The following is a 25,508-nucleotide window of genomic DNA, read 5'->3' as shown; positions in this document are numbered from 1 at the left end:
TACAAAGAGTTTAAAGTCCACTGTTTGGTTAACAGAACTGGAACCAAGAATATACTTGCACACTTTCCCCCAGAGGTCAACTCCAGGTAATCCTTGCAGAAACAGAGAAGCACCTGAAGCTGACATCAAGATGTAATGTTTTGAAGCGGGATAAGAATAATTATTCCCAACTCACAAAGATGGATGATGTCAAATGCAGGTCTGAAACATCTTTACATAAACCCACTCAAAACCTGAAACACCCATTCACACAGAGGTTTCTTTTCAGCCATATCTTAAAGGCAGCTATGGGAAAAATTATATGATCTACCAATGAAAAGAATATGTCAACAAGCAGGAGCAGCAGGAAAAAAAAAAAAAGAGGCTATTGTGAGTCCAAAACTTTCAGACATTAAAGTACCTCCTTGCCTACTCCCACCATCCAAGCAAGTAAACAGGAAAGAATACACTGCTCAGCTGATATTCTTGAATAGTTTCCCAACAACATCCAAACATTTCCAGCGCACGTAGGTTCCAAGTCTTCTGCTTAACATTTTCACTTATGTCTTTGCACTAGAAGCTACTTTCTAGAAGCATTAACGTTGAATACATCAGTGAATATAGCTATTCTACTTTCAACACGTATCTTCCTAACGCTGTCAGACTGCAGGCACCATCCCATGCGTGGTAGTAAATACAGAGGAGCAAAGACCTCAAAGTGATTTTGGAAGAAGCCTAAGAAAACTTCATTTAAGGAAAAAAAAAAAATTACAAAAATCTTCAGCCGCCTAGGAGATAAGCAATTTTACCCACTTACAGCAAAAAGATTAAAGGATGATTATGATTCAACACAACAAAAACTATGCAAAACCTATTCCTTACATCAAGTTATTTAAACTTACAATAAGATATAGGATAAAAAAAGTCATATTAACAGTTGAGCTTTTTGATTTGCTTTTTCTTTTAGTATTCCTGAATTTATGCAGTACAGTTATTTATAAACATTTAAGATCAAGTGATTCTTTACAAAGCTTCTTATTTTGGCATAAACGTTAGGACTCTGAGGCTTCAGATGTATCTAGTATCAGAACCCGAAATCCAGACTTCTAATGGACATAAATATTTATGATGGCTTTGGACTTAATTTCTCAAAAAGTGAGAAAAATTATACCAGGACAAGTGACTGAAATGTTAAAAAAGGAATAGAAATTGAAAGCTTCTAAAGACATTTAAACAATGAAAATAATGAATTCTGAAGTTCATTTTAATTTGGTTGCAGAGCAGAAAATCAAGTTCCAAATAGAGCTGCAGTGGATGTAAATGAAAGATAAGAATAATCAATGGATAAAAAAAAATGAAGAGTTATCAAAGTACTATATTCAAAAGAGGAAACTTGAGGGCAGAGGGATACCTGTGGCATATCGGACTACAGATGAAAAAAACCCAAAATCTCAGTCATCTTAAAGGCAGCAAGAACAAAAGAAGTCACAGCAAAGCTATTTATAAATTGCTAGATGGATATTATAACACTCTCAGAGAGGAAAAAATACAGATATTTACTGAAAAAGCAGAATGATGTACTTGTCTATTATGAGGAAGATGAAGTATTCTCCAGTCAGTAACAGAGGTGGTGGTTATCTAGGCAGAAGAGACAAATACTCCTACATACACAGAATAAATGCTCCCAACTCAACAGACCTGCATATCTTACACTCAAGGTCCCAAAACAGGTTTAGATAATATCAAATGCTACAAGAATATAATTAACGTACACGCTAACACTGGATGGGAAAGTACCGTGCACAGTAACAATAAGCCCTTTAACTTTTATCATTAATCTTAAAACACAAGAAAGACAGAATAGATTTGATGTAAGAAAGAAATTAATAGTAGTATAATTCTGTAGGGAAAAAAAAACAACTTAGCAAGGTTTGGGTTTTTTTAAATGAGACTGCAGTTTGATCAGCAAAGTACAGGTAAAAACATTATGACATGGATATGATATACTAACAGTTTTCCAAGGCAATTAAACTTTCAGTTAGAGTTCCATTTTAAAGGAAAAAGCGTGCATTATTAAATAAAGCTAAAACAGTTTAATAGACATTTCTTCAAAAGCAGTTACCAAAAGAGAACAATTTAGTAAATATGAATGTTTCCATTGGGAATCTGCAAACATCAATACTAGTTGCTAACATGCAACTGTTACTAAAAAAGCAAATCTAAAATCTCCACTGCTAAAACTCTTGGTAGGTAAGTGATAAACACAGGGTCCTTAACAGACATGAGATTTTTACAATAAGCTTGACTTTATCTGTTGGAAATAACAGGTAAATCTGATTTGAGTTTAACAACTGCTCATAGGAAGACTTGTGTTATCAACATGACACCACCGTGAAAGGAGGAAACGTGTCAATTTAAATTCTTCTAGTAGAGATAAAAGTTCAACATGATATTGGTGGGAGTTCATTTGAAACGTGTGAACCATCCCATCAGTTTAGCCCCTCTGAGAGGCTAATCGTTTCCACCAGAGCTGCATTCAAGTGCAGGAGAACCAAATGAGACATTGGTGCATGGAGGAACTCAGCTGGATGACAGCCAGAGCTGTTTCCACTGCCCCAACGTCACACAAGGAAGCAGGACGGTGCGTGACAGTTTAGGGACTTCTACAAAATAGCAGTTGCCTGGACTTGAGTTACACTCCCCTCTTACCTGCCCTCTTCCCCAAAATTTCTTGTGTTCATTTTGAAAAAGATCTAACAATCCTGCATGGATAGTCTGACTCTCATGCTCAAGAAAGTGTAATCCCAATTGCAAAAGGCTGAGGCAGAACCAGCAGCCCTAACTGAAAGAAGATACAACTGACCACGGGAATAAGGTATAAAAGCGTCATCTTCTCTGCCATCTTGAATATTGCCAATTACAGACAGGAGACATTTTTCTGAAACATGGACCTCTAGCACAGAAATAATTACATACAAGAATTACCTTTACTTGTTTTGGATTTAAGAAAAATCTGTGCCTCTACAAGAACAAATTTACCAGTACACTGGACATACCCAAGAGTTATTCCCATTTTAGAGATTAAAATCTACATTTAAGATGAGGAATTAACTAAAGTCCATGCTCCCTAGAACAGAAGTAAACTGTACATAAATTCAATGGAATTTGCCTATTACTATTTAGTAATTAATCCATGAAACTTAGATTCTCACATTCTATAATATAATCCAAATACAGTCAAATCAAGCATTAAAAAAATTTTTTTTTAAAGAAGTGTCTTACCTTTGGTGCATGCACATAATCTGTCTGTGCCCGAACAGTATATCACAGAGACAAACATATCTGGTTCCTCAGTGCCCTCTTTTTTAGGTGGCTCCACTTTGGCCAGAATTTCAAAGTTCGAAAGATCTAGTATTTTTACATATCCTCCCTGAGTAGTTATTACCAGGTGCCCAAGAGTAGAGATCTCAGATCTTCTCTCTCTCCCACTGCCATTTTTAGAAGTTAATTGTATTTCCTCTACAGGCTCCTCACAGTCATCCTCTCGATTATCCAATATATCTGGTGGGAGCAAAATCATTGAGGTAATTGTGTCTTGGGGGTCTTTGATATGCTGGATTTTTACCGGCTCCTCCTCTAGAGTAACTATTCTAGTAGCATAATTCATCTTATAAAGCACTAGGTATCCACCACTAATACTTCTCTGTTCAGGTTGAATTATTAAAGGAGTTGATACATCTGCTGGTGACTCATGTTGGATTACATCAATACTCGTGCCATTCACTACAGCAAGACTTGATTCTAGTTCCCCCTTCCTTCTATTACATAGTGCCGAGTTTAATTTATTTAAATTATTCAAGGCCTCTACTTGATTTATTGCACTCAGAGATTCGACAGGACAAGTCCGCAGTCCTACTAACAAATGAACTCCATCTGCACAAGGAGTGATTGAATCTACACACAGGTTCTCCTCCTCTGCAAACTTTGGCAGACGCAGGCACTGAACCAAAGTCCCAGGCTTGGGAACCATAGAGCTCCACTTGTCCGAGTCCGGAGAAGTTAGGTTGGCTGCAGCATCTGCAAACTGCTGAATGTAAGTCACAGGGGGATCCTGTAACAGCAACTGTTCCTGACTGTCCAGCTCCATTTCAATGATCTGTGGAACTGTGAAACCATCATCATGTATACTTTTACTCATAATATTGTTCATCTGTGAAAAGAGTTTTCCTGCTTTTTCATCAGACTCCTTAATGCTGTATAGCAGCAATACAGGTAAAGTCCTCCTTACCAGAGGGGAATTCAGTTCTGAATTAGTGCAGGATTCATTGTCAGTTGAGCCCTGTTCCGAGACACTCTCACCTCGAGTCCTACTTAAGCCATCCAGTGACCTCTGAGAGTTACTGCTAACAGGAGAGGTAGCAGGTGATTTGTATGTTAATAGACCTCCAGCTAATAAACAAGGAAAGGGAATGTTGTGTTGTTCTAGGTGTTTTTCCTTCATCTTTTCACTCTTACAGTTGGCCAAACAGGGATTTGCCCCAAGTTCTTCTAGATCCTTAACCGTGTCTTCCAGAACATTTGCAACAATTTCCCACTGAAGTTTTTCAGGTTGCTGAAGAATGCTGAGAGCTGTTATATCAAGGCTGACTTCCATAGTTTCTTTTTGTGATGTATGCCCTTTAAAACAAAAATGTTTAACATAATACATGTTCAAAAAAAAGGAATCGTATTGCATATATTATGGACTTATCCTCATAATTAAGCAAAAAGTCACTGCTCTACAGTTTCAGTATGTTAAAACATTCCATATGTTCAAGATTTGATAGTCAAGAAACAACAAAAGAGGCCCACAAACATTCCTTGCACATAGACTAATGGTTCTCCTAATTTTATCAACAAGAGTGAAAGTAAAGAGAACAGGACAGCCGCCTTTGTAACAAGTCTCCCAGTAAACAGCATTATCTTTCTACTAATTATTCTACTTAGGCTAGACCACCATACTGAAATCCAACTATTTTAAATCAACTCAATTCATGTTCTGCCATATTATTCCCCTTCCCTCCTAGACAATCCAGTACCATCAAAAATCTGCAATTCTGCAGATTCATTCTCCAATCTTAGTTGAAAAACATTATTTTACTCTAAAACTTGATACTTCCCACCATGTAACAGACCACCTAATAGAAAGAACTCCAAGCTATTATAAAACAAAACCCAGTAAAAACTTGAGAGAGCTTAATCAAATTAAACAGTACTGCAAGAATAACAACGAATCAGAAGAGTTCAACTAAGTACTGTAGAGATTCAGAAGATTACAAAGGACACCGTACAAACCCAGATTAAGAGGTCACTTAAGCATAAATGACAGAGCACCATCTTTGCTAATACTTCTGTTGAAAAAAATCCTTTTTACATCTCGAGTCTATTTCCTTGTGTTTATGCACATGTACATGTTCTTTTTTTCCCTACTTGCTGATCCTTACTCAAAGATATAAACTGGATTATGGAAAATAAGCATATAATCCTCCCTCCCATCAAAATTTCTGACTCAACCTCTAAGAAAATAACACAAGAACACCATGCATAACACTGTTCTGCTTCCATATGAAATCTTTATTCAGGAAGAGAAATACTCTATCAAAGTGCATACCCACAGCGAAACAATCAAGATACAGGAACTCTCTCTGGCAATTCCCTGCATTTAAAGGGTTTTGTACAGCTATAATTTGTTCCCATTCTAAGTAAGTTCTTTTAACTTGATTTGTGTGGTTTTATTGACAGCAAGGTAAGCAATGCTTGTTGTCAAATAAGACATTTATTAACCAACTAAGTAGGGTTTTTCTTTTCTCCTGTATGTAATCTCTGCACCACACAAACAGTGACTTAAATATTGGCATTGCTTTCAAGGTCAACCTTTTTCCTTTTTTCTAATACAGTGAATATAATATCATTGGTTTTGATAGGGCTTTTTTAAAAGCCTGAAAAGAACAACTTCCCTTATGACCTCTAAATTATTATATAACCTACCTGTCACAGATTCTGATCTGGAATGCTCTTCACTGTCTGAGTCCTCCAGTAGGTCATCACTGAAAAAAAAAAATAATGCACGAATGACACCATGTACACTGTAGCTGCATTCTCATTTTTAATTAAATTTAAAAAAAAGTAGTAAAAATACAATGTGTATTATAACCTGGCATTTCTTTTAGTCAGCATTGTACATCCATTGATGAGTTGGTCACAGACACTAACAATACAAAGATTTTTTTCCTCCGTCATCAAACCAGTAGACCAGCTTTCCATTTGCCTCATTCTACTATTGTATTCCCAACAATTCAGCCATAAATGGAATTAAAATGAAACGCAGTTCTCAGGAATCTTTCCAAGAAAAACAAAACCAAACAAACAAAACCTCTAAAAACTGATGACACCTTCTTCAAAGTTCCTCAAAATAGTCTCTGAAAGGTGGAGCTGCCAGACTAGTCTTCAATTCTACCAAGGCAATTTTGTAGCTAGTACAGAAAGGGTGTATGAACAGTGTGTTGCTTTCAAAAAAATACTACCAGATGAATAATTTTTTCATAAAAGCAGATTCTGTTCAAGATACCTCTTCAAGAAAAATAGGCCCTTCGGTAGTTCTAAGAATATATGAAGATTTTACGCATCTGGCTTTTCCAATATGAGAAACAATTTCCTATTACAGCCTTTTTACACACAGGAAGAACAGTAATGCCTTTGCAGCTTCAGGTATAACTACTCACAGTACCAAGTCAGATCCCCAAATTTCAGCAAACTAGATGCTTCCTCCTCACGCCCAAGAAACAGATCTTTTTTGGCTCAAACCTGATCAACCTTCACTTCGTGACAAGACAGTCACAATTCAATACTTTGATTCTTATCCAGCTTCCCCTTGAGTGGGAAAGTGATAATAAATTTCATATAGATTAAGCGAAATGAAAGATGCTTAGTTCTGAGCAGTGTGATTGTACCGATTATACTATCCTTTAACCAGCTCTTAAAATTGGCTTAATTCTTTAACTCTCAAGGAGTTTACTTTTTAGCCCTAAAGCTACAGTAAAAGTCTACGGCCCAGCGGCTGTTAGGCCCCACACTCTGATGTTGCCCACGTTTCTACATATCCTCTTCAGAAGAGCAAGCTTCATATTTCCTCTGCAGTACTGTAGGAATCACACCAAGCTTAAAACCAAAGATTTACTTTCCTGTACATGTAGCAGTACTGTTACTTTCCATGATGCTGAAGTTTAAGAAGAAACATTCAGAAAACTAGCAAGACTCCCCAGATACCTTTTGTCCTGAGTTTTCCAACAATATTCACTCTTTTGTTTGAGTTTTGGTAATATGAGAAAGGAGTTTCCAGTAACAGACTGTAAGAAGCATAAATGAAAGAATACTGCTTTTTCTCACATAACACTTTCTAAGCACTGGCATACCCTCTAGCTTATCTAAAAGCTTGCCACAGGGCTGTCTAATTGTTTAGAGTCAGTATGCATGTGTTAAAGGTACAAAATGAAAGCAATTCCTAGCACATCCACATAATTTATTTTCAGAATGACATAACCAGAAATTACGGAGAAGCAATCAGAGAAGGGCACATTCCAGAAGTCCACGAGTAGCCTTTAATTTCAAATCCTGAAATGCATAATCCATAACTAAAATGAAAAGCTGTTCCAAAACTTATATTCCTTTCTCTTTTTTCTCTGCCTCTGGAATATCAGCACAGGGCAGCAATAAGATTTGGTATCTCTCTTGTTAGTGGAGTATAAAAACTGAAACAACAGGAATAAAATGGAACTGGCTTTAAAGATAAAAACCCAATAATCTGAATTTCTAAGTGTTGAATTGTGTACAGATACACAATGATTAAAAAAAAAAAATATCTCCATGAAAAAGAATAAATCTTACCAATCTTACATTTCACAAAGCATTGACTTAACTAAACGGCATTTACCACTTACACAACAGCATTTCGTATTTCTAATTTTGTAGATTGGCATACCTGTCTCCTTCTAATTTTGGTATATCTGAGCAGCTAGATGAATCTTCTAGCCATGCTAGTGTTGGTCTCCTTGAGTCAACCCCTGAGCTCTGTTCTCCTGATAACATAAGTTGCTGCACAATAGCTGGATCATATGCATTGATCTCAAATTTTAAGTGGACCTGAGAAATAACAACAAAAACCAGAAAAGGTCTTTGATTTTAAATCGAGATATGCTTAATCAGTAATTAGTTAATAAAACTGGTTGTTTATATTGCATACCTTCATAAGTTTGGAAACATCCCATATGCAGATCTTTCCTCGTTTTGTTGCAGCAGCTAGAAAATGAGGGCAACTTCCAGATCCAAAGCAGGCTATTCTGTCAGTGCCATCTGTGCAGGGAAATTGTGCTGGACTTGTTGCCAGTGTGACTGAAAGAGGTACATTCTGAGTGTGCTCACCCTTGACAAATGGGCAGTTTGGGGAATGTCGCTCATGTTCAGACCTTTTCATATTGAAAACAAACATAGCAAACATTGATTTCTTACTGTGAAAAATATACACATCATATACAAACTCAGCCCTTGAAGTGAAGCTGAAACTGAACTGTTTGAACCGTATTGCAGTCAACCATACAAGAGAGTTCTGAAGTTACTAACACAGCTTTCCCTGCTGTTTCTCAATAGCAGACTGTATTAAAGCCTTTGATCGCTTAATGGATATTCATATTCAAATGGCGGAATCTAACACAGTGCTCTTAATATAATAAGTTCATTTAAAAAGCTAGTTGTTCTACAGGCAGTAGCCCATCATGTTCTCATGAAGAAAAGCACAGATTAAATTCTACAGAACGTACATTACAATTCCAATATTATGAGATATTATCGTAAGTAACCTTAATAAGATGAAGCAATGTCCTGTCCTTAGTTCTACATCCACATTTACAAAAATCAAAATTGAAAACAGTCCTGAATGACACATTGACCAAGAAGCTTGAAAAAAAATACTTCTAATCGCAATATATACCTAAGGCAGAGACATGGCAAAGAGCAATTACACTACTACAGAATGTCTGGAAACTAACAAGGGAAAGGAGGAGACAAGGACTATGAAGATAATATTACAAAGGAAAGTTTCCAACAAGTCAGGAATCTGATGTATTCAAATAATGATTATAAATTACCAAATAATCAAGACAAAAACTACGTTAAGAACCCTTTTAAAATCAATGTAAGGTCCTGCATTTCTGTTACTATGCACAATTTTAGCTGATTCAGGAAACTAGTAATGGATCTTGCAACTTCACATAAAAGGCAAATATGCACTGCATGGCCACTGCAGTTTAAGAACTTAAAAAGAGATGTGTTCTAATCACAATCATATAGAAGATTGAGTTTAGATCCCTGCAGAGAAATGTTGGCTGACATCTTTACCATGAAACAATTTGAAATGAAAGAGCAAGTAAGAATTAAGAAATAAAACCAATTACAATTTCTTGGGTTTAGTATTATACAGAAATTTGACATAGTACAGGGAATTATTTTGTGATTTGTCCCATGGAATCATTGTGGAAATCCATTCTTGTCAGTGACACTCCCTAAATTCACCAGAAATCCAATCGAGATAATGTTGATCTTTGTCCTCCAAAGATTTTTAACCTCTTCAGCACAAAATTAAGCCTACTCCAAACATCATTGAACTTACCAAGGTTCATCTGTAGGCTCCCAGCATACCAAACACACGCTACAGGTAAAGCACATGGCTCTGTCATCTCCTGATGAAGCAGGCTATAAAAATAAGAAGAAACAGTTGAAATTTATATAGCTATGTACTACAAAACACTTTAACTAGGTGATCAAGTCCTCTCCTTCTTCTAGTGGCATAGCAAAGCACCACATCAAACATATAAAGGGCCACAAATTACATACTATAAAGTGGCAGTATTTCACATTAAAAAAAAGAAAGGATACACCACATTACTATAGAAGAGATTCAGAACCAACACCTGTGCAAGCCACTGGATAAAAACCACACAGACATAGAACAGGACTCAGCATCACTGCTAAGATTTTTTTTTCCTTTGCAAAAAGTTCACAAGGTTCAAAAAAATTTAGAACCTCAGCAGAATAACTGTACATCTGCATGCTTGGAAAAACACGGGTTGAACAAATATTTCCTATTATGCCTTCAATCTGCTGGAATATAAAGTTTTCTATATCACTCCTCTGCAAAGAACAGTTGTTAATAGCTGAAGTGGCAGAGGAAAAAAGAATGGAAATTTCCATTCTCTTAAAATGTGGCATTTTCATGACCACATTTCAAGTCACCAAGATACGCTTGGGAATATGCAGATGCAGTTCTAACATATGAATTCCCTGCATTTCTCCTCCTGAACAAGCTTAAGAAATCCTCCAAAAACTTTATCCACTTGCACCTATCAGGCTTTTCAGTTGACATAATGAGGCAGACAATATCGATGTCAAATGATACGCACTGCCTAGCCATCGTTATCTAAATCCATAATTAATTTTTTTATAGTAGAAATAATTTCAAAGAATGAAAAATGGAAATAAACAAAAGTAGTGGAATAAAATGTTAAGGCTGTATTTATTCACTAAGCTTAATAATTTCGTAATGTGATCTAGGACCGTTGTTTGTTACAATACAGTTTAAGTCCCACTAGGAAAGTATGGTTATAGAACTCTTATGTCAAGCTTACTGCTTTTTTTGCTTTACTTATAAGATAAAAAGTAAGGATATTTACTCAACAATCTAACAAGGAGAAAGAAAGATTCTGTGTAACAACCAACTTCATCTTTATTATTGTTGTTTAACTCAGATCAATTTGAAACTTAAAAGTGTTTTATAAGCTGAAGTTCAGAACAGTATTTTCTGTGATCTGTACAAAAAAAGAAGCAACCTCGAGGCATGGAAAAAATCTGAAACTTAAAAAAAAAAAAAGAGCTGAATGACAAACTTTTTCATTATGGTTTTTGCATCATTGAAGGAATCCATTTAAAAAAAGAATTCCCGTGCTCCCCAAACCTTCACCTAGGGAACAAACACTAAGAACAACTAAACCTTTTACCTGGTGATAGAACCCAGCTTGAGCCATAGGATCTGGCTGTGCCCACCTATAACCCACATGAGGCCAGGAAGTGAATGTTTCCCGTCTGTTAGCTTCACTATACATCAAAGACCTAGAAAGGTGAAAAATTCTACATTACCCAAAACTGCCATTTGGAATAAAAAAAGTAAACTATTTGTGAGATATTTTCAATGCTTTAGTAACCATTAGAAATACTACAGATAGTTATCTATAACTTATTCTTAAAATTATCATTAACAATTACAGAAAAGTTACAAAGTTCTCTCACTTGGGTGCCTAAAGTACATCCTCAGCAAAAGACCAAAAGCAGTACAACAACCTACAGGCCTTAAAAGCAAGATTAATAAAATAAGCTTCCAGGTAGCCTATTTGGTCTAACTGCAGAAAAGCATCAGATATCCAAAGCTACTCTGCATTTAGGGAAGATGCAGAATCTAGCCCAATAGAACTGCTAGGGAGTTAGGTTTTTTTAACATGACAGCTACTGCAAAAATTTGGGTTTATTAGTCGAACAGATATGAATATGCATATTTAAAAATACGGCAAAGCAATATTTTAGGCTTAACTGAATACATGGTACAAACCCCCAAACATTCGTCACTCATTGCATACTATAATACTTAAAAATTATAAACTACTAAGTCACAAAATACGAACTCCTCTGCAACTCAACATCTACAGAGAAAAGAAGCTCCTCTCTTTTCCACCTTCACTCAGTGCACGTCCCTCATCTGAAATAGTACACAAGAAACAACTATCAGCTTTTCTTTTTCCTTGACAGAAGTTTGTTCTCCAGTATCATCCCAAGAACTAGTGCTGCTAGATGGACAAGTGCCTCACTTCTTGTTTCTGCCCCTCAATTTCAGGAGATTTTTGCTGTCTTATAAGAGAAGGGATATATTAAACATTTCCTACCAAGGAAGTAAACTATTCGTGCAACATTCACATAAGGGCTGTCTTAACATTATACCATCTTAAGAGAGAGATCTCGGAGAGCTCTAATGGAAAATACAATATGGCAAGGGACAGGTAGACCTGGAAGCTTGGGGAGGGGAAGTAAGACATGAAATCAATTTTATTAAATTATTTGAGCTGTAAGAAATGATAATACGCTTGCAAAATAATATTTGTATAGAAACTTTCAAGAAGGAATTAATTTATAGACTTAGAAGATTTATCAGTATTCTAACTGGTAAGTCTCAGCTTATGAAGGTTAAAATAATGGGTTACTTGCTTGTGTACACATTATCACTTGGATCACAAAGAGATGAAGCAACAACCTGAGGTAAAATTTTCTCTGACCCCAAACACACAGCAGATGACTAGAGAGTTCAGAAGTAGCATATATATATATACTCTGCAAAGGTAACAACTTCCTAAACTTCTAAAACACAAAACATGGGCATAACACTCTCTTGTATGAAGGAAAAGGAATTGATTTCATGACACAGGCATAGTATGTAAGTTCTATCTTTGGTAGACAAATGAGTGCTCTCTTTGCATTCAAAAGAGGCTCTTAAAGCTATGCAGTTTCTGAACATCTCAACATTACAGTCTCAGTAAGGTTTCAGTACTAGTTTGAGTAAAGCCAGTAACTTAAGTAACTAGTCATACACACCGGACTGTTCAGATAAAACCCATAATCAAACATGATGAAGAGTAAAGCCTAGATGAACTTATCACATTAACGTGTTACAATACCACCTAGGGACCTATATTTAGGGCTGCAATTGTTACCTTTCTGAAAGTATATGTTGGGATTAAGAGCAAAGTGAATTCAATTTGCCTGGCATTAAAGTCAGAAACCAAACCAAACAGTCTTGTGGGACCCACAAAGGTTTCTTTAAGTTTAGTAATATGTACAGCGCATTATGCATTAAACAGTTAATTAGTGGTATGTGTAAGAGCAAGAAAGTACAGAATAGGACTAATCCCTTTGGCAAATAAACTAAAGTCATCTAAGAGCTTATTCTGACATAACTAAGGGGTAAAATTCATCACTTATTTTGTCTTAATATACCTGTCCACAGACCGACCAGGTCCCACACCAAGTTCTGGTCGTGCGCTGGGTAAGAGGTAAGATAACCTATCCATCACAGAGGATGCTACAGGTAAGGCAGCAATATTTTGATTTATCTTCTTGAGTTCATTTACAATGGCACTGGCGACAGACTTCAAAACATGATGAGGAAGGTGGAACATAACCGTTGCCCACTAAATTAAGAAAAAAAAATGCCTCGTTTAAATTTTAAAATTTTAACATCTAAACAATAAATAGATCACAAAAGAGTCAAAAGCAAAAACAAATGCACATCTTGCACCCTCTCTTGATTTCAAGAAATAATACAAGAACAGACACACAAAAGCAACACGGACAAAATGCAAAGAAAGTCAGTAACTTCAGGTTTTAAGCTCAATTGGGTTTATTAGTCAGGTTTATCAGCAAGAAACTAACCTTGTTTGTTCTCTTAACAAGTGAAACTTCACACAGGGGAACTAAGGAACACATAATACATTCCATCCCCTTCAAACAAAATCCACCACACTAAGTCAAGCATTTTGTATGCTTCAATAATGGTAGCCAAGCAAATTAGACTTGGAATCCATGTTAAACAGTACAGAGACAAATTCTTACCTTTGCAACTTTATGATTTGCTGCTGTTTCATGTGAGGTATTTTTTAAACCATCCTTCAGTTGTGTAATGAATAAGTCATATCCCTCTGTGCTAGAAACATCTACTTTTTCTATGCAAGCAGATAACAGCTGCTGAGCCTAAAATGCAGATGTACAAGAAAAGTTAGCATCCACGTTGAATAACTACAGACAAGAATTACACCTGTTTCCTTACTCCAGGAAATGTAATTTGTCATATCCTACTTTATCATATATTATATCAGCATAATTCCCATAGAAGGCCCAGAGTTGAGTAAGCAGTTCCAAATTTTACTTTGTAGGCCAATCAATGGATAAACTTCAGCAATAGTGACAGTAATTTCTACAAGTTCCCTCAAGGGCAATATTACCAAATGTTAAACAAGTCAGTCATATAAACAAGTAAAACAGAACATATATTAAAGCCAAGCAAAAAGGAGACATCTATTGCCCAATGCTTTCCCTTCAAAAGGATTCATTCAGCTTTAGGGTCAAAAAGTGAGAGCAAGAACGAAGTCTTGACATTTTTCTGAGTAACTTTGTGTCTTAAAAAAAGTAGATGATAATGAGAAAAACAACGTTGCAACAAAATTAGAGATAAATTACTTGTAATGCTAGTATAATGAAACTGAAAAATGAAGCAGAAAAAGACAGGCTAGTTTAGAATCTAGAAATTCTAAAAACTCAGAAATAACGCATCTGGAAAAGAACACTATAAACATCCATTTATAGACTTTTTTTCTGCCAAGTGCCATCTGTTTCTACCTTGTCCCTCTGTCTGCTAACTTCATGTCGACAGGTAAGATTTAAAGGTACACTTTATGTGCAAAGCACAGAGTATTCTATATCTGTTGTTAGGTAGGCTAACATCTGAAAAATGTTATATGAAATCTTTCAAGTTACAAACACAGAGAAGTATTTCCCAAGGGCAAGGGCCAGCCAGTCCTTTAAACAGCCACAAAGTGCTCCAAACAGAATGGGCCAAACGGCCATTTGGTTACGTCCTCGAGGAGTTCAGGGGAAGAAAGACAGAAATAAGGCAAACCAGTTCCCTAGCTAAGGCTCTTTCTATTTCTCAGATTTTCAATAAAAAGACAATTACAATTCTTGTGGCATCTCATACTTCAAGTCTCTTCCAGATGACAGAACAACAACAGACAGATTGTGGAAGTTCATAAATTTACAGTGTTCTACAGGGAAGTAAAAACAGCATAGAGGCTGCATCACAACTTGTCAATGCTGCCAATTACAAATGCATAAAGATGCACTGCATTACCAGCAGATCAATCATACAAAAAGACTACTTAAATTAAGTGCAAAAATTTGCAGAAAAGTTCTAGAGACTAACAAAAATCAAAGGCTCTTGCCTGGATAAAGGTTCTTGACCTTCCCGTGATGAAAAAGGTGGACTGATGCGTTCATATGATTTTGCTTAATATTTACCAAAATTTTCTGAGGTCTGGGTACCTCCGCTTCAAAATTAAAAGTAAGAACTGAAGACTGCTAATGTTCTTCCTCCCACCTTGCTGATTTGGCCATTTGAATTCCCCAAATCTGTTCCTACTGAACTATAATATTTTCCCATTTTTTTCTACAGGAAGGAGCTTTACAGAGAAGTGCTCTATTTTAACCTTGAAATAAGGGTCTGTAAACTCTTTAGAACCAAAGAATCTTCAGCTAAAACTGACACAAACTTACAGGTTGTATTGAACCATGTGAGACTGCAAACCAGTGACAGCAAAACTTATGAAAGGAAATGCTGACCTCTGTCAGTATCTTCACACTCAGCCACATATACCAAGATTTTGTAGTTACCCACAAAGGGTGTAAAAATTATGCCAGTGGCAGCAAGCCTGAGGAACCTAGAAAGCTCTCTTCAGAGACCTCTATGAAGCAACATTTTATTGCTGTTACTCCTACTCAAGACAAGTAGTTAAAAACCTCACATATAACACACATTCTTCGTTCATAATAAGCACCTATTATTCAATACTCCAAGAGCACATATTTCAAATCAATGCTCAGGATAAGTTTTTGTTGGTGGTGCATCATTCAGTATAAATTTATTTCTCACAGAGATGAGTGGGAAGTGCTCTTTTCTCAGAGTGCTTTAAAGATTCAGAATCTGGATCTAGTAGTCCAGTTTTGTTTTTTCGACTGTAAGCACTATTCTAAACATTAGCATTGGCAGATGCTCTATACTTTTCCCAAACAAAGAATTAATCTCGCTTGTAACTAAAACTGTTGTACGGATTTACTTCCCAGGTCTATTACTTCATGAGCACTACAAAGGTGAAAGCTACTTTCCTCATCATGAAGTGCCTTAGAATAGAAGCAATTGTTAGCTATCTTGTATTAGGCAACACTTGAAAATAAGAATGTACATGCTACCTCACCTAATAAATGCTATGCTAGCTGAAGGTAAACCAATGCAACAAAACCCTAAGCATTACACTCTAAGCAAAAATGTATACATTAGATTCCCTTAAAGTGATACTAAATGCTTGACTATATTGTCTCAAACCAGGAGGAACTGTGTTACGGCTGCGAGAGTCCAAACATAAAAGAGAAGCTAGGTTTGCAGGGAAAAAAAGTCTTTCATTAGGCCAACTGACCTAGCTAGAAAAGTTAGATTCCGGCATTAATTCTTCACATGTAGAAACACCATATTAGCTGACTTTAATTGTCTTTTTTTCCCCCGAAAGCCTAAAACAAAAAAATTCAAGGATGCCTAGCAGCCCAGACTGACTTCTAGAAGTACGTACAGATTCCATACATAAGCACTGACAAAGCTCTGGAAATGAGTCCTTATTTCTGGCCACTAAAAGTTCTTTTGTCTGAAATAACGTGCTCTTGATGAGGCAAGCTCTTACTTGTTTGAGATACACATAACTGCAAAAAGCTATTGCCCTATGACAGCTAGTAACTAAGAAACTTTTCTGTTACATACTGTTAGTATCACACTAGAAACTCAGGGTCAAACGTCTGGTTTCAGTATTTCTGACAGTTATTTACACACTCTCCCCCCCCCCCCCCCCCCGCCCCGCCCCCACCTCCACACCTTACCTCTGTAACCGGCAATTCAAGCTGAACCACGTCATCTTGTTTTGAAACAGGCGTTTGCAGAGCTGTGTCTAACAGTAAGATGCCATTGAGATCTTTCCTACATCCTACTGCATAATCGTCCACAAAGATCACTTTATCCACAGCAGAAATATACTGACATTTCACCCGTCCACCTGGTTTAGCTATAAAGGGAAAGACAAAAAGCAAGATCTGATTAGAAAACAGCTTTTCTAAAAAGACCTTTAATATCTGTTCCGGAAAGTAATGTTAACACTTCAGCAAAATCTTTACTTCTTGAAATGATCAAAACCTAGCTTTTTAGCTACTACAACTTTCACCAAACTTTTATATTTCCTACATCAAAAAACAAACAGCCAAAATCTGTACATCCCATCAACAACTACAACCATTTTATTCCTATAATGGAAGCCATCATTCAAGTCCTGCTCTTATCAGGAGGCCTAAACTAGTGTTTTCAAGTCTAATGTAGATGCCTGATGTACTTGATGTTAGTTGACAATCAATAATAAGAATTAAATTGTACAAATCAGCATGAAAATTAAGACAAAATTAAACTACTATTAAGGCTGATTAACATCATTTCATCAAGCAAAACAACACTCAAACTTCTGAAAACTAAGTACAGCATATAACATGTGCCAACGCTACACATGTTCCTTGAGACACTAAGGTAGCTTATTTCTGCTCAGTCCTGCACACATGATGTTGGTAACAGGTTAGAGAAGTTTGGTGGGGGTGGAGGAAGACCGTCAGCAGATAAATAAGGAAAGGCTGTGGCAATGGATATTATCCCCAGAAATGTTTAATGTTACTCGACATTATGATGTGCCTAAGCTGGATGGACTGAAACTAAACCCATGTAATATGCTAGCTGTGTAAAGGCAAATTGCTTTAATTCACGGAACGCATAAGCTGCTGCTACAGAAGCAGACTCTATGTATAAGTATATGGACACATCATCCAAAGGGCAAAGCTGAAATCGCTGGATCGTCAACACAGATCTCTTCTTGTTGCACAGAAACAGGAGTTTCATTAACTTTTGCATTAATCAAGTCCCGTCTCTGTTCTCCTCTTTCCTCAGACACTGGATACTGTTTTTATTATAATTAAAAATCACCATTTAGGTAGCTAGCATACAGATGAAGCATCCAGGTAAAGACAGCTACATAATTCTGTCATCTTCACACTTTGATATAGTTAAATGGAAATTAAAACTTCTCCAAATATAGGGCACATCAATCCGACCACACTGCATTTGTGGTATCCTCTCTCAAAAAATCAGGTCAAGAATAGTTGTCAGCTGCCCTTCTCACCAAAATTTTGGAAACAATGACTCATACACTCTCAAAATATAGGACATATGCCTTTGCCTGCATGAAGTATACTCCAATTGTAATCATTGCTGTAACAGTCAGAAACCCTTCAAGAGCCCTGGAATCACTTGATAGTTGTGAAGTCGTTAGTCCTAGCTCAACAAAAACGGGTCCTCTGAATGGCAAATCAACTAGTTTCAAACTGTATTTTTGCCAATACACTGGCGTTCCTCACACAAGACTTTCTACAGACAACACAGCTGCAGGCAAGGAAGTAAGTCATTCTCCAGAAACATAACGGTTTCGACAAAAATTCAAATACAAGTTTTAACGTCTTTAAAAGTATTAGTTTCAACAATGTACTGGAAACTATTATGTAAATAAATTGAAAGGTATCTCATGCCCTAAACTAGAAACCTCAGTAGATTCACATGGTGTTTGCAGTCTATTCAGTGTGATCCAAGTGATGGATCACTACAGGACACTTTCTTTAACCCATCACTTCTCTCCTCCTCCTTCCCAGAGAAAATGGGAAAAGCAGCTCACCTTTTCTGGCAGTGCCAACACCATGAACACTTTCTTTTGCACTTTCCTTATTTTCTGTCAAGCACAGGAGTATGCTCATGCCCTAAGACTAGGAGTTCAGCAGCCTGTAGGAGCCCCCCAGGCTAAACCATTCTTATTTTATTGTTTCTGTAGTGAAGTTAGTGAAATCTCATGTCTAAACCACCAAATGGCTAACTAATATCCTCTGTGTAAGTAGTCCCAATTTTTAGAAGCCAATGAAGATTACTAATGAGGTAAATAACATGCCTAATCAACATAATATTTCTGCTCCGTTAAGAAACAAAACAAAAAGTTATAACTACAGCACAAGAAATATATTGCCTAATAGCTGTGATTCTCACTGTGCTGGTTAATATTTTGATTGGTTACATTGACAGAAAGACTTTGGCCAAACTATCTCAAGAAAGTTATTTACAGTTGTGGTTTTATTTTATTTGAAGCACATACAAACAAAACAAGCTCCCTTAGCCTAAGTTGATGGAGCTTCAGGGAAATGACTCAATCAATATTTAGTGTCATTCCAACACCCTGGGAAACACATTCTGCAACTGACTGGTTTATACTTTGAATAGCCTCTGAACTGTTGACAAGCTTTTTTGCAAACTTAGGAGTTTAATTTTTAAGTTCAGAAAACACATTTCAAGACGGTTCTACTACTAGTCACAAACTTTATCATAGTTCACATATGGTTGGCCATATGATTAAAGCAGTAGGTTGAGAACCAGGAAACTAAAGAATTTAGAAGTCACCACTATAGAAGAAGTCACCACTGTAAAAGAAATGCCTAGAAAAGTTTAATCATTCTCAAAGCAGTGGCAGAAGGGTCATTCTAACTCAGGATCAGTGTTTTACAATGTGCCAAAGGACTCCGACCAATATCCTTTGAAAAACCTACTGGTGGCACTACAACATTATGTCCTGCCTGTCCAGCCTGGCTAAGTTTACTAGCAATAAGTAGTGATCGCAATCTTCAAAAATCACAGTTCAAAAGTTTCACATAAACTCACTAAATGACTTAAGCCAGATCATCAAAACCCAATTGTTATTCTCATTTTAGCCCTCATTCCTTCAGCTGTAATTTATTTGGGTGACGGAAGGAGAAATAGCCATTCAAAGTTTTTAACAATGTTGCTTTTCAGTCTTGGCACGAGTGGATCATAGCTTCTCCCAATATCTCCGACTTATCTGTCTAGGATTAAAAACAAAACAACTCACAAAGAAGTCATTAAGCCTTTTGTCAGTTCCTATAAGGAAACCTGGCAGGCTGCTAGCATGCTAGAAGTGCAAGCCCAAGAGCATACTACATTATGGTATGTCATCCATAACAACCTTAGAACTAGCAACGTGAAAACTTAAAACAACAGCAAATAAACATCTGATTGCAGAAATTAAGAATTTGAGAAAAGGAACATTCCCCCTTGTCATGGTTTAACCCCAGGCAGCAACCAAGCTCCACACAGCTGCCCACTCACCCTCCCCCCACCCCTGGCTGGTGGGATGGGGGAGAGAATCCGAAGAGCAAAAGTGAGAAAACTCGTGGGTTGAGATAAGAACAGTTTAATAATTGAAATATAATAAAATAAAATATAATAAAATAAAATAATAATACTTTCATTACTTGCCTGTAATGGAAAGTAAAACAACAAAGAGAGAGAGAGAGGAACAAAACCCGGGAGGGGGGGGGGGGGGAAGTGATGCAATTGCTCACCACCCGCCGACTGATGCCCAGCCAGTCCCCGAGCAGCAGTCACTGCCCCCCGGCCAACTCCCCCCAGATGATATACTGAGCATGATGTCATGCTCAGTTCATCATGTTCTGATGTACAGAATATCCCTTTGGCCAGTTTGGGTCAGCTGTCCTGGCTATGCTCCCTCCCAGCTTCTTATGCACCTCCTCGCTTGCAAAGCGTGGGAAGCTGAAAAGTCCTTGACTTAGTATAAACACTGCTTAGCAACAACGAAAACATCAGTGTGTCTCATGCTAAACACAGCACTATACAGCTACTAGGAAGAAAATTAACTTTATCCCAGGCGAAACCAGGACACCCCTCCGCCTTCTTTGTTTTGAACAATACAGAACAGAGATCAGCAATTTCCTGTGATCAAAATCTGACCTACAAAAAATATTACAGAAAAACTTGTTTGGAGAATACATAACAGTCTAAGCAGCAACTATTGTGCCCCCTTGTCTGCAGGCATTAAGATGAACCAAACTAATTAGAGAATTAGCCTTGCATTTCAAGAAGCAGAAGATGAAAAAGCTTGTCTTCACTTCTCTGCTATAGATAGCTTTAGCCTCAAAGCTTTAGAGCTTAAGAGAAAGTGGCTATCACCTGAATATGCATGGCCACCATCATGAAGAGATGTAGGTTAACGTTGATAGTAACACCTCTGATCTTTTCTCAAAAAGTTAATTCACCTTGAAAACTGCTAGCCAGGAATGGCACTAAAACATATCACAAAGTCAGTAATTCTCTTGACAAGAAGCTCCCAATGCACCGCATGCAAAAAACACAAATAATTTCTAAATTACAGTAAACTAACACTTTTATCTGCAGCTATAAAGTGAGAGTGGTAAACACATGCATCATAGCACTAACTCCATAATGCTAAGATCCAAGACCAATCAAATATCTAAAGGAACACCTGTAACTTCGATCTATGAATGCAACTAGGTCTTTAGATTAAGAATTAAAGTAACATTTTTGGAGAAATAGAAATCCCATCAGCTCAGCAAAACACACATATTACGTGCATCGATACCAGTTTTTGCACTTCCAATTTAAACTAGAATATCCAAACAATATCTCAGTACTCAGTTGAAAATACTGCAACCCTGGGAAGCTAAAAAGTTTCAGGACTTCAAAAGCCCTATATATCCTATTGACTTTGTATCATTAGATTAGAACACCAGGCTATTTAAAGGCAAGAGGATCCAAAAACTCAAGAGAGGGGAATGGTACAACTGCAGAAGTCATTAAAATTTACTGTTAGAATTAAAAATGAAATTTCAATTTTCCCCTTTCTATTCTGAAGCGTGGGTGTAAAGCTTCAAGTTTAGGAGATATTATCACTCATGTAATATGCATGGTAATATACGTGGTATTATAATATTCAGAAGCCAGGTTAGCGGACAGCAAAACTATCCTTTCCATTAGAGACAAAAATGCTTCTTGCCAGAACATTGCTCAGCTACTTCTCATACATCTTTCACATGTACCTGGGATTAAAAAAACATATGTATCAGTTGTCCTCATTTGTTGCAAGGCAGGTGCCTTTCCTATTGCTACCGTTTCACATAATCATAGAACCAACTGAAAAATCCAGTTAGCAAGTATACCATCCCACTGTATGCTACCTAAGTAACACAAGTTTGCCAAGGCAAGCATCAGAACACTTGCACTTTGCGGAAGTTCTACAGTACAAATAAAAAAACCCCTGTCTTAAAGTTTAACTTGCTGCCTTAACTTGCTATATTTGCAGGAAACTATTTTGAACTAATACTACATAAAATCAAAACTATGGATTGGTTGCAAAGGGTAACATTTTCACACAAAAGAGGACAAAAAGCAAACCACTGCAAGTCTGGTTTAAAAAGGAGAAAGTTGTCTCTAAGTTGTTTTACCTCAGTGGCTCCCAAAGGAAACAAAGACATGGTGGTTATGAACATTGGGAACACAGTAACGAGAAGATGGCTAAGGCATGGCCAAACCAGGCCATGACTGCTCATCATTACTGAATTTATCAGTTATAGATTCTCTCTTGTTCCTCTTCTCCTCCTCCTCACCTACATCTTCAGTGGAAACTTCAGCAGTGCAGTTTTATCTTCCAGGTCCAGGCCCAGCCCCTCATTTGCTCTAAACATCACCTCAGCAAAGCACTCTGCTGCCACCATGAAGACATTCCATGGGTCCCTCCTTTCCCAAAACAAAAGCATTCTCAGAGTTGAGGAAAGGATGGAAAGGAATCTATTGGACGAAAACAAGTTCAGGTTGCTATTTTAGACAAATGATGTAGACGGGCTTAAACCAGCTATACACAAACAACATTTTCTCTTTTGTATTTCATTATATACACACACCTCCATCTGCCACATCACCTGGAAGAGCAGTCCAAAATGACTGAATAAAGCAAAAACACATTCAGAGCGGAAACAGGAAAGAAAACTAAAAATGTTCTCCAAACAGCAAGAATGCTAAAGGAGGCAGAAATACCCAGCTTAACATCACAAAGTGCCTTCAAACTCCCTTATTTGCCAAAACTGGATTTAGTTAACCAAGAACAAGACATATCATCTACAGTTTATCTTTTCCTTTAGCAACAAACAGGACAGAATTGTTTCAGTATCAGTTTCATTATATGATAGCAGGTTTTAATAATCCTTATTAGAGTAGGAAGATGTGTTATTTGGGCCAAAGCACTGGAGACTGCCACATGAATATTAAGTAATGTGTCTGATCAAGCAACTACTAACAGAAGCTAATATTAACACTTAAAAGGTTTCAGAACATAAAAAACCCCCACTGAGATCAAGGCAGTTCAAATCTCACTAGCTTTGCAGGCATAGGGTCCTCTTCCACTTTACAGACTTAAACCGAGACTGAATCAGCAGGAAGACACTGATGAGCTCTTTGTGCCCACGCTCTTTATGTTGTTTCAGATCTCCATGTATCTAACATTACTGCCGCCTTGTATGCCGTACAGAACACAATTGCTCACAGAGCTTTATACCATTATACTGACAACAAATTATGAAAGATTTCACAAGGTATTCTACAATCCTTCCCGCAAACTCAGGTAAATTGTGAAAATTTAAGTCCCTGCAATTCTCCTGCAAACACCTCACAGAGGACAGTGTCCTTCTTGTGGTTTAACCCCAGCCGGCAACTAAGCACCACACAACCGCTCACTCACTCCCCCCCAGTGGGATGGGGGAGAGAATCAGAAGGGTAAAAATGAGAAAACTTGTGGGTTGAGAAAAAGACAGTTAAATAGGGAAAGCAAAAGCCGCGCACGCAAGCAAAGCAAAACAAGGAATTCCTTCACTACTTCCCATCGGCAGGCAGGTGTTCAGCCATCTCCAGGAAAGCAGGGCTCTGTCACGCATAATGGTTACTTGGGAAGACAAAACACCATAACTCCGAATGTACCCCCCCTTCCCCCTTCTTCCCCCAGCTTTATATGCTGAGCATGACGTCATATGGTATGCAATATCCCTTTGGTCAGTTGGGGTCAGCTGTCCCAGCTGTGTCCCCTCCCAACTTCTTGTGCACCCCCAGCCTACTCACTGGTGGGGTGGTGTGAGAAGCATTAAAGGCCTTGACTCTGTGTAAGCACTGCTCAGCAGTAACGAAAACATCTCTGTATTATGCTCAGCAGTAACGAAAACATCTCTGTATTATCAACACTGTTTCCAGCACAAATCCAAAACACAGCCCCATACTAGCTACTATGAAGAAAATTAACTCTACCCCAGCCAAAACCAGCACAACCTTCTTCAAATTTTTTCTCAAAGTGAAAAACTATGATTAAAAATTTTCAGAAAAGTTGTCTTTCACAAATTGCAGAGAGACAGATTACACAGCATCCACCCAAAACCAGAGACAGGCAAGGAATACTTCACAGCTCAGTAACAGGAAGTTCCCGTTCTTCAAGAGCAACTCCTATCGTAGCATTTCACAACAAAGAACCTTTGCCAGATGAAATTTTACCACCAGTTCCTCTTTTTGTCACTAAAGTAGCTAGAGCATTTGAGTTCACCCATTATGTATCCTGCAGTCTCTGTAACAGAGGAAAACATCTCCAGTTATGGCACTTTTTAAATTCCCAAGACTATTTGGCAGGAAATGGTTTAGATCCCCCCCCCCGAAGTCCCAATATTATAAGGACCTTCCAAAATATCAAGCTGGGAGAAGCAGCAAGTTCTCAAAAGCAGATGGATGGGCTACAAGGCAAGTGAAAAACTGGCTAGACTGTCATGCGCAAAGTTAGTAGTCAATGATTCAACACCCACCTGGCAGCCAGTTATGAGTGGCATTCAGCAAAGCTTGATATGGTTTACTATCTTCATCAATGGCTTGGGTGATGGGACACACTGCACCTTTAGCAAGACTGTGGATGACACCAAATGGGAGGCAACTGAGGGCAACTGATGCATTAAACGGCAGGGCTGCCTTTTAAAAGGATCTCAAAAAGCCAGAGAAATGGCTTGACACAAACCTCCTGAAGTTAAACAAAGAGAAATGCAAGGTCTTACACCTGGTATGGAACATAATCCCATACATCAACAGAAGCTGGGGACCAACTGACTAGGTAGCAACTCAACAGAAAGAACTTGGGGATCCTGATGGACAGGCTGAACAAGAGGCAGCAATGCATCCTTGCAGCGACAAACTGTTACCACACAGGAGATCGCACAGGCAGTAGATCGGGGAAAAGATTAGTCTCCTCCACTCAGCAGTTTTGAGCCAACATCCAGAATACCGTGTCCGGCTTCGGTCCTCCATCTGAGATATCAGCACATATGTGAGAGTTCCATGAAGGGATACTAAGACAGTTAGAGGGCTGGAGCATACAACACTTTAAGAAAGACTAAGATAACTGGGCTCATTTAGTCTGCAGAAAACAGGGTTTAGGAGGAGATCTAACAGCAGTCTTCCATTACTGCAGGAGTAGTTCAAGAGCTATGTTAGACTGCTGAGTTACTACCTATCTTTCTCTTTTTGACATTACTTTTAAGGAAATAAAACACTGAACACAGAAGCAACCATATTGGATGAGAGGAAAATTCGCATAACCCCACCT

At 37.6% G+C, this 25,508-nt stretch overlaps 1 protein-coding gene across 2 annotated transcripts in view; it reads right to left on the bottom strand.

Annotated features, from left to right (window-relative positions):
* Positions 1-25,508, bottom strand: part of BIRC6 (baculoviral IAP repeat containing 6) — a 189,855-nt gene that overhangs the window by 155,566 nt on the left and 8,781 nt on the right. For both annotated transcript variants that reach the window (XM_076334284.1, XM_076334283.1), the window contains exons 2-10: positions 16,804-16,985; positions 13,720-13,857; positions 13,105-13,298; positions 11,064-11,175; positions 9,680-9,762; positions 8,258-8,480; positions 7,997-8,157; positions 6,007-6,065; positions 3,262-4,656 (exon numbers count right to left, since the gene is read on the bottom strand). In XM_076334284.1, coding sequence (XP_076190399.1) covers positions 3,262-4,656; positions 6,007-6,065; positions 7,997-8,157; positions 8,258-8,480; positions 9,680-9,762; positions 11,064-11,175; positions 13,105-13,298; positions 13,720-13,857; positions 16,804-16,985 — 2,547 coding nt within the window. The remainder of the gene's footprint in view (positions 1-3,261; positions 4,657-6,006; positions 6,066-7,996; positions 8,158-8,257; positions 8,481-9,679; positions 9,763-11,063; positions 11,176-13,104; positions 13,299-13,719; positions 13,858-16,803; positions 16,986-25,508) is intronic.

Source organism: Aptenodytes patagonicus, chromosome 3 (assembly GCF_965638725.1).
Source record: "Aptenodytes patagonicus chromosome 3, bAptPat1.pri.cur, whole genome shotgun sequence".
In the NCBI taxonomy this organism is placed as follows: Eukaryota; Metazoa; Chordata; class Aves; order Sphenisciformes; family Spheniscidae; genus Aptenodytes; species Aptenodytes patagonicus.
This window is presented reverse-complemented; position numbering and strand designations above follow the sequence as displayed.